The 10,646-nt window shown below is 38.9% G+C and overlaps 1 protein-coding gene across 2 annotated transcripts; it reads right to left on the reverse strand.

The window, feature by feature from the left end:
• Positions 1–5,632: 5,632 nt before the first annotated feature.
• LOC146565976 (cytokine receptor common subunit gamma-like) lies at positions 5,633–10,152 on the reverse strand. 2 transcript variants are annotated; one of them, XM_085287976.1, is made up of 8 exons: positions 10,026–10,152; positions 9,576–9,666; positions 9,207–9,283; positions 8,750–8,892; positions 8,485–8,650; positions 8,099–8,192; positions 7,088–7,148; positions 5,633–6,578 (listed from the first exon to the last, which is right to left on the reverse strand). In XM_085287976.1, the coding sequence occupies exons 1-8, from the start codon at positions 10,090–10,092 to the stop codon at positions 6,321–6,323; spliced, it is 957 nt and encodes a 318-aa protein (XP_085144102.1). In that variant the 5' UTR covers positions 10,093–10,152; the 3' UTR covers positions 5,633–6,320. The 2 variants fall into 2 exon arrangements, with proteins under 2 accessions (XP_085144102.1, XP_085144101.1); XM_085287975.1 differs by having other exon boundaries at positions 9,117–9,283.
• Between the last annotated feature and the right edge of the window lie 494 nt (positions 10,153–10,646).

A 10,646-nucleotide genomic window follows, 5' to 3' on the forward strand; every position in this document is an offset into this window, starting at 1 on the left:
TGAACCTGCTTTCATCTGTGAAGAGCACAGGGCGCCAGTGGCAAAGTTGGCAATCTTAGTGTTTTCTGGCAAATGCCAAACGTCTTGCACAGTGTGGGGCTGTAAGCACAACCCCCACCTGTGGACGTCGGGCCCTTATGCCACTCTCATGGAGTCTGTTTCTGACTGTTTGAGCAGAGACATGCACATTTGTGGTCTGCTGGAGGTCACTTTGCAGGGCTCTGGCAGTGATTTCACAAAAGTGTGATTGAGTTGGAGTTTCATTGTGTTGTTTATCTGTTCCCTTTATTTATTTATTTATTTATTGAGCTGTGTATATAAAAACAGCCACATGGGTCAATACATAAGTGGGGCACAGAAAGGAATAGCCAGAGGAGCAAAACACCAGCTACTGGTAGACAGAGCAGTCACCTGAGACTGCAAGACTAAGATGACCAACCTGTGCACTGCTTGGATTGACTGCAAGAAGGCCTATGACTCGATGCCTCACACCTGGATCCTGCAATGCCTACAACTATACAAGATAAACAGGACCCTAAGAGAGTTTATCAGGAACTAAATGGGGATGTGGCGTAGAACACTAGAGATCAAATGGTAAATGGCCTGTATTTGTATAGCGCTTTACTAGTCCCTAAGGACCCCAAAGCGCTTTACACATTCAGTCATCCACCCATTCACACACACATTCACTCACTGGTGATGGCAAGCTACATTGTAGCCACAGCCACCCTGGGGCGCACTGACAACTACAAGCCCGTAGGCACAAGTCACCGTCAAGTGCGGGACCTACCAAGGAGATGTGCTGTCCCCACTGCTGTTCTGCATAGTCCTGAACCCCCTCAGTGAGATCGTTGACAGACTGGCTACAGATACCCACCAGAGAATGGAGCAATTGTCAATCACCTCCTCTACATGGATGACATCAAGCTGTATGCCAGGAGTCAACGAGACATTGATTCACTGATCCACACCACAGAATATACAGCAACAACATTGGAATGTCATTCGGATTGGAGAAGTGTAGTCGAATGGTAACGAAGAGATGGAAGGTCATCAGAACTGAGGGGATCGAACTACCAGAAGGCAACATTGCAGACATCGAAGACAGCTACAAGTACCTGGGGATCCCACAGGCAAACGGGAATTATGAAGAGGCAGCTAGCAAAGCTGCAATCACTAAGTTCCTGCAGAGGGTCAGGCAAATCCTGAGGAGTCAGTTGAACGGTAAGAACAAGATCCGAGCTATCAACACCTGTCCATGATCAGGTACCCTGCTGAGATAATAAGCTGGCCAAAGGAGGAGCTCGAAGCCACTGACATCAAAACCAGAAAGCTCTTTGAGGGTTTCATCCCAAGTCCAGCACCAGCAGGCTGTATGCTAAGTGGAAGGAAGGAGGGTGAGGACTGGTAAGTGTCAGCATCACAATCCAGGATGAGCCAACAAACATCCACGAATACATCAGGTGTAACAGTGGCCCCAGTGGTAACTGGAGTGCTAGGTGAGTGGCTCCAGCAGATCCCAGAAACAACACTGGAGATCTCTGTCCCGAAGACCTCAGTCCTAGGAACAGCTAAGACACTGCGCAGGACCCTCAAGCTCCCAGGCATCTGAAACAGGACCTGTGCTTGAAGGATAAAGACCGCTGCTGGGGGCGAGAGTGGATTTTATTTCATTTTTAGAAAATATGTCACTGTAATGTAGACCGGGGATTCCATCACCATTCCCTGTATTTTTATTAGTTTATGAGGGACTAGTATTTCAAAAGCTAGATAAAAAAGGAACACACTGATGGTTTCACGATTCGTTATTAGGTTAATGGAGTTTGACATTTGACTAGTATTTAAATGACAGTGTGTGAAAGTTGAAGAAGGATGGGGGTGGGGGGATTAAAGTGTTTGTAAGACTCTGGAAATATGTAAATTTGTCTTCTTTGTGTTATATTTTGGTTTGGTGTTTATTTATGTGGATGTTTGTTTTTTCCATTTGTTTTGTTACCCTCACACTTGGGTTATTCCAGATGCTCGCCTGAAGCAGGTAGAGTGTAAAAGGAAGCCAGTTGCTTTTAGAGTAGTTAGTTGGTGTGTGTTAGTGTCTTGCATCTAATAATAAACTCTACCATTTGATGGATACATTTTATTCCAGCCTCATGTCATTATTTTGAACCCATAAATGACCGGTGGCCAATGCACGCAGATTTTGGGGACATTTCTGCTCCAAATTCACCGTACAGCTGCTCACTTTTGTTTTAGCATCAAGAGTCCGCACCATCTTGGAGATGTCCGCTGATTACTCAGCATTTCTTCACACCTAGCTATTATGATCTCGTCCCATTACAGAAGGAGGCATACTGTTCCAGATCATTTTCCCATAACTGATAACTAGAAACGAATACATAGGTGTAAATAGAGCTACAGAATAAATTAACTGGCAACCCGTATAAAACATATCCTCCGCTATCTGGAAATGTGGGACTACGGAACCAGTATTAAAATTTGACATTGAAAAGTCGTCCAGAAAGACCACATTTGGACTATGTACGTCAACACTAGACAATCAGTAGACCTTAAAAAAAAAGGACATCACCTCATGTTACATTAAAAAAAACAACACCATAATAGCTTACCAGGGCTTTTTTTTTTTTCAGCAAACACAGGTCCGATAAGACAGAGAAGTAGAAGCAGTCTGGCTGGCATCATGGCGCACTAAAACAGGATTTTAACAGTAGAGGTTCAAGTTTACCTTTAACTGTTGCTGTTTGGTATGGAGGACCAGAAGAGCCACACGCATCAAAATAAAGAATTTTGTCCTTCAATAATGAATTGTGCCATAAAATATTCATTAGTAAATAAATTTTTTATTTATTTAATTGAAATATTACTAAAGTAATTTATTATTAAATAAACGAATTTAAAATAAAAAAATATTTGTAAATCACTTTTTCACAGTTAATACTTCAAATTGATTTCGCAAAAAAGAATTTAACCCTTAATAAAAATGTAATTTAAAAATCATTTTCGAATTCCAAATAAAACAATAGATTTTTAAAACCTTTTTTAAAATGCAACTTTAAAAAGAGAAATAAGTCGATGTATTCCCAAAAAGTTGATTCTCTTCATCTGGATGTAGCATCAGTGGGAGAAACGTTTCTTCCCTCATCCAAGTGACTCAGCTTCACTCATCTCAGCTGATTCCCCAATCTTATAAATTGAACATTTGCACAATGACTGAAACTAGCACCACCGGGCTGTGTGTTGAGTTTCTTGACCATTCATCAACAACCACTGATCAAAGACTGTTGATCAATAGCCAGGAGTGCCATTCACAGAGAGTTGGGGAATGGCTGCAATCACAGCATTGTAAGATGGAGAAAGATGTACCCTTAGACCCCACCCTTGATTCAGAGATGGTCTTTTCCTTTTCACATGAGCCCCAACTCCCTGTGTTTTAATTATTTTAACAGAAGAAAAACAAAGTAGAGAGAACGTAACATCTGTGTTAACGTTTTTAATATTTTTAAGGGTTTTTTGTAAGGGTGTCTTTTATATTACGGGTATATCTGTTGGATCCAAATGCAATGCTTCAAGTCAAAGACATCTGATGTTTTTTTATCACAATGACACAAAGGTGAAAACAAACTCTCATTTAGCACAGGTGTGACACTAAAAGGTTGCAGTTTACTTTGATGTTACTTCTTATTCTTCTTATTAAACTTCTTCTTATTTGGACAAGTCTGTCAATTATTTATGCAAAAGAATATTAAAGAATCCCGACCCTTTTAACAGGTCAAATTACTACTCATCCGTAGCACGAGATGTCATAACATCTCGTGCTATAGAGTTTTGTGGGTTTCCTGTCAGAGGAAACTGCTTTCAAAAATATAGACTGAAATGATGTACACTGACATTTGAAGTTGGACTTTTAATGTCCTGTAAAATAAGCATAGTACAACACACAGACAAGGTTTTATGCAATCTTTATTGAATAATTCGCTGGGCACGGAGTGCGAATCCAGTTTACTCCATCTCCATCACAGACAATTAGACGTGGAAGTAGTGATGTTTTAGTTTAGTGAAAATGTAAAAAATGGGTTCTGTTACATTACCATTCAATTTGAGGGTTACAACAGATAATATAATATATTTATTGTTCTCACGTGGTATTGGACGGGATTATTTTAACAAAGGACATTTTGCCTGATAATTATTTTTATCCTCCTGTAACTTTACTGTGTAAAGAGCGAAAACCTCCAAAGTTGCAGGAGTAGTTAGTCGCTAAAAGGTTGGTTTGGAAGCATATTTGGCGATGCTTCAACCTCTGCTTTGCGTTTGTGTGGGAGCCCTTTTAAAAAACCTTTTTTTTTCTAATTCATACTGCTGTCCTCCTAGGGGGCACGCCCCCCGCTTTGGGAACCACTGCTTTAAACTCACACATAGCACCTTTCACTTGGTCAGTGTCTGCGAGTTCACAAGTGGACCCACGTCAGAGGCTTTACCATCGATTTTGACATTTGTTTGTCAGCTGCAGCAGTGTGGCACTTACTGATTTCACTTTGTGAGTCTATGTTTGTGTTTCAAAATTATAATATGTGGTTCTGTTTAGACCTACTTTGACTGGAACCTAACACAAAGAGGACTTTGAAGTGCTCTGGTCTGTGTTTATATGTCTGTCTATCAAAACAGTGACGTCACCAGCGTACTTTCAGCACGGTACAATGAGTCCACATTTCCTTATCTGACAGAAATCTATGAACTTTCTGTTATTTCTGAACTTTTGTTAAGTAAATGGCTGCCAGATAAATACAAAAATGACAAAATTAGTTTGCAAAGGGATTTTAGACACTTGTGATTCTTCTTTGGGGACAGACAAAATGTACATGTTCAAAACAGCCTCCCCTCTCTGACTTTGTCTCCAAATATTAACTCTGCAACGATCAGTAATCGCACAGTGTAAATGACCTTTAAATTTGGTAAATATTTTTACGTTTGTTTGAAAGGCACCTCGGTTTTATTTTGAAACCCATGCTTTTATTTTGAAACAGGAAACTGGCACAAAACCGTTAAAGGGCTGTTAGTAACGTTTCTTTTAGGATATGGTAAAATAGTGTGCCTTAAAGTGAAAAATATGTACGTTTACTTTGCCAATTAGTACCTGGCTGACAGTGGCACAAGGTTTGTTAATGTTTCCTTTAACGGAATAAGTTACATGCAATCAAAATGTCGTTTAATAGAGTTTATGTTGTTAACCTTGACCTTGACCTTTATGTGTAGTTGTAAGTTAGTGAGGTGATATAATGAATTGAGTGATGTAAATTTGATGTATATGCTATATGTGAGCAGGAGAAATTTGTTTCCTTTGATCTTATGGTATTAATATTGCTGGTTTTGTTTTGCTCCTAGCTCTTACGGTGTCTTCACTGAATGTTTCAATAAAAACATTTCCAATAAAACCTCTGTGAAGCATCAGTATAAGAGACCATCATTCAGCCAGGGATGCTACACACAGTGTCAAAGTGTATCATGCAATGCAAGCTTCAAGTACACAGCTTCACAGAATACAGGTAATGCCTTATTATAAAGTGTGTGTAGACATGTGTGATGTTTTATTTAAAAAACAAAAAAACAAAAACAAAACTAGCCAAAATCATGGGATTTATTTTCCAACCTAACACATTAAAAGTCAATAAATACAATGCAATAATATACAACAACTTAAATAAGTGCTTGCGAATGAGCTAAAAGGTTTTCCAAGACCTTATGTAAAAAAATAAAAATAATGGGAATGATTAACAGTAGAATGTGCTGCAGTTAAAATCACTGATATACACCAAACGGAAGCATTTTTCACAATTTGTGTTCTTCTGGGGGAGTAGTGCAAACATCAGTTTGATTTTTGATATGCTGAGGAAATTCAAAAACTTACATCATGGAAGCAGAGAGCTGATCGCTGCACCCTGATTAATACTCAAGAATGCATATCATCTAAAGTATGTTTTCAAGAGTGTCAGCACTTTATACCACCTGTCTTAACAAAAAGGAAAAGCCTTTTATTAAGATGGAGTACTATGTATCTGTGAGGTTAAAGATTTCAAAGAGATGTTAAGGTCAAGTTTATTAAACTAAAATCTGTAGTCTGAGGTTTTATTTAAAAGGCTAAGCTCGGGTGTAACTGATTAAATACCTCCAGCAAATATTGGGTTTCTTCACAATGGGAATTGTTGTAAACCCTTCTAATAATCACTGTCACCAAGCAGGAGATGTATCAGTGTAACAAAGTCCCGATAGTTTGGCTCAGGCAAACCTAACCCTGGTTCACGACCTGCTTAGTCAGAAACCTGCAGCACCTCCTCAGATGGAACTTGGGAGCTGGAAGAGGACAAGGGGACGTACAGATCTTCTGCATCGTTCACATCGATGGACACAGAGCAGTGGGTTTGGTTGGTGCTGACAGAGGAGGTGGAGTCGTCAGAGTTCATGCTGTCAGACTGGGAGACGTAGTTGTACTCACGCACAGGGCAGACCTGCTCATTGTAGCTTGCTTTAAAATTTTCTTTCAGACCTTTGGAGAGCTGAAACCAGTCCTTAAAGAAGTGGGGAAAAAATCTTTACATTAATTTGACAAATAAATGCAACAAACTGGATTTTTGAGTTACAATTGTTTAATGGGTAACTCCTTCCCCAGAGCTCTACGCTGAAAAATCATTTGAACACAAGAGTATTTATATTTTTAGCCATTAAGTGGTGCTGTTCTCAGTCTACTGGTTCACCTCTTGATCTGGACAATTTCATGACTATTAAACTGTCTGCCAGGACTTCTACAGACATTTAAGGTTCCCAGAAGATGTGAACTAATGCTTTGGTGCTCTTTTCTACTAATACTGAATGGACTATCATGAATCGTGGCGTTATCATTAACATCAAAGCACTGTGATACCCAATACAGTCTCATACAGCCACTAACATGCATATTTATTACTCTTCATTTTATTCTTTTAGTATCTTAATTAGTTTTCTAGCTTTAGAAATCTAGTAAGAAATCTCGTGTGACTGGGAATTGGAAGGATAAGACTGACCTCTGGATGTTACTAACCTCAATGTCATGAAGAATCGGGGATGGTTTGGGAACTGCAGGGATCAGGATGATTTTGAGCCTGTATGGGAGGTAGGGACACTGTTACTCTCGGTTTTTCATAACAAGAATATTTGCATTCACTTTGTTCACGCTAACACCTCAGCACTGTAACTGAGTGGGGCTGAGCTTTCCGGATCAGGAATCCGAATGCATGATGCAGGACATCCAGTAAAAGTCAAATTTGCATTCACAGTTCGTACATGGCTTGGTAGCACACAGAACAAAAAACTCAGGCAAAGAGCAAAGAAAACAGATGACAAGAACTTAAAAGATCAATCAACAAAGAGCAAGCTGGGGCAAAATGCAAGAAGAGGGAAAAGAATGCATTTGGGAAAGCTCGAAACACCAGTGTTTGGAAACCCTGACTACAGTAACAACCTGGAAACAATAAGCAGACTGGATACTTTAGCTGAGGTAAAACAGGAAAAAAACAGGAAGTTAAAACAACCAAGACACAAATAATAGGTGATGTCTGGGATGGATAAGGGGGAAGTGTTGCTGTGACTAAGCTTATGTCAGCCAGCATCATCTGGGGTTTTTAAGCCTCGGGCAGAAAAGCCTGTCTGCATGTCTTACAGGTGATAAACCACATTCCTCTCTAAGACGTGTGCCAGTGGTCCAGTGGTCCACTCACCAGAGGCCCACCAGCACTGTTTGTGTTGAACCCTTTTGGGACCTAACTGAAGGTAGAGGCTTACAAGTAGCCATGGCATGGCGACCCTAACCCTAGTTTTGGTGATTACTCAGTATCCTAAGTAAATTCCACAGAATTTGAGGATAAAAAAAATCTTGCGCAAACACTTTTTAAGGTCATGAACACAGTGGGCATTTGGGTTGCTGTCATATGCTGGTTCCAATTCTAATCTACGATCACAAAATCGCATGGCACACCTAAACTGACTTCGTGGCACATCAGTTGGATCTGTGATCTGATCACAGATCAATCATCTGATTTATGGAAGAACCCACCTTTCACGTTGCAGTAACATCACCACCAGCAGGATGAGGGTGATGGCACCCACCACATAGAGCAATGTCATCCACAGAGGCACTGAGTCAGAGTCTGTGAGGAAGAAAAAAGAAGAATATTATTTGTATAAATCTTTTAGCTCTAAATATTGGGGCACGCATTGTTAGGAAGCATAATTCTGAATTTTAACCAAGCATGTTGGGGTCAAACAGTAACTGAAATAAATCTAAAGTTCTATACGAACATAATTTTTTATTTCTGAAAACTACAGAAAATAAGTCAGCTATACATAAGAAAAAAACATCTGCCGTGTTTAAGCAGTCATTCAATTACATTTTTGGGGAAAAAACGACATCTTTTCTTCATAACATGTAGAATTTTTAACCTATGCTGCTGTTGGATCCCCAGAACACAGGTTCACTCCAATCACTCCAGAAGTCAGACGATCCACAGGAATCATCTATTCTGTTCCGCACTTGCAGCTCATATCGGGAACTTCCCGAGGGCGAGTTGATGCAGTACTTCTGTATCTCGGGGCTAACTTTAGAGGACTAGAAAATCAGATGGATTTTAGAAAACACAAGAAGAGAGAACAAGAAGGGGCAAACAAAGCAATAAATTAAAAAGGATGAGAGAAACTCTTTTCCTACCCCCCAGTTATTGTTGTTTGTCCTGAAGCGGACCTCACTCTCCACACAATGTAGACGAGCAGGAGAAGTGTGGTTCCAGTAAAACCACAAGTTAAAGTCTGATCCATTGAGAACAGTCAGGTTGGTTGGTGGATTTAACTTGACTGAAAAGATACAGACGTGTAATAACATGAACAAACATGCCAGTATACATTATACTTTAAGGCCTCTTTCATGTCAGAATACCCACAATTTTCTTGGAAATTTTTTTTAGATTTAAGCAAAAGTGTAAATAAAAAAAAATCCCAATAAGTACACTAATTTTTCCATCATTATTTTATTTGTTATTTTAAATACAGTTATGTTCCAGGCCAGGGTAAATACATACCTCGGTTTTTAAGTCCATGTGTCTCCTTAAATCTATCCTTGCCATGTACCAGCCTGGTGTTAAAATTCATGAATCTGTCGTGAGACTCACATGGCTGGATGCATCCAATGTTCATGTTGTTCTCTGTCAAATACTGTGGGCAGCTTTTTTCTTTCTTATTGAAGAAACTGTGTAGAAATAATAATAAAAAACAATCACGCAAAGTACTGAGCCATATCTACTTTAGTATTCATCATGACCAAATATGTTCATATATGTTCATCATTTATTCAAAAATGTGTTGTTGTTGTTTTATTTGTTAGGGCCTAGCAATTAAATATGTTTAACTGTTAAGTTTATCAGAAAAATAGAAGAATTTTCATTACATCTTCCACTGAAGCACAACCAGCCTGATTCTAATCTGATGAATTCAGAAGACGTCACTGAGATGTCCCACTGCTGTTATCAGCGGTTACCCACCTACTATAGAAGGTGTAGTTGACCTTTGGTGTCCCCTTCTTATTCCAGGTACAGGAAACATTTTTCAAATTGATAATCAAGCAATCCACATCTGTTAAAAATATGACCAATTTGAGAAAATGATTTTCAGAAACTGATAATGGTTAGACATATAAATTCTACATAACAGTAGAGTCAAACACCCATGACCTTAAACTGATTTTAATTAATTTAGATAGCAATTATTTTTATATCAAGGTACAACAACTCAGGTCCTTTCTTCATAACTGATTCGCTGTTTTAAGGAAGCTGATCAAATACATATTGAATGCTAGCCGCGCAGGAGATAATATATGTAGATCTGCCAAAAACAGACTCACTGACTATTCAGACACTTGTACTCAACCTAAAAAAAATGTCATCAGTAGACTATAATTTGTAATAACTTCGATCTTGTGTAATTGATCTTACCAGGGGCTTCTATGGCAAACACAGGTCCGATCAGACAGAGAAGTAGAAGCAGTCTCGTCGGCATCATGGCGCACTAAAACAGGATGTTAAGAGTACTTTTGCAACGTTACAACTCCGACTGTTGCTGTTTGTCTGACGTAACTGAGCCGACTTTTGCGGTGTTGTTTCTCATCAGTTCCTGTAGTTAGACCAAACACTGCGATGATTTATCACTTCCTTGTAACATAATTAAAGTTGACCTCAGACAAACAAGAACAACAATATTCAGTCAGTTAACAATATTCATAAACTAAAATATATTGTAGGCCTGTTGTATGTAACCTACACTTACAAAAAATAAATGAATAAATAAAATAGTAACCTATAATACAATAATGAAATATGAATCAAGTTTTGGCTATTGTTTGTAATAGCCATCTATTATCTATCTTAGACTTTTAACAGAAATAAAGACCAAGTAGCGACAAGACTTGTGTCTTACAGGTGTTGTCTGAAAAATGTCCAAACAAAGGCAAAAAAAGTTACAGAACAAAGTTATCTAGTACGTGTCTCAAACTACATGAAAAACACATTTCTGACCGACTCTGTGGTGACATGGTGAAGTGATATAAATACAGCAGG

The sequence above is a fragment of the Mchenga conophoros genome, linkage group LG10, assembly GCF_057382185.1.
Source record: "Mchenga conophoros isolate Kocher_MC1m ecotype Shallow Benthic linkage group LG10, M_conophoros_male_GT1.1, whole genome shotgun sequence".
Lineage (NCBI taxonomy): Eukaryota > Metazoa > Chordata > Actinopteri > Cichliformes > Cichlidae > Mchenga > Mchenga conophoros.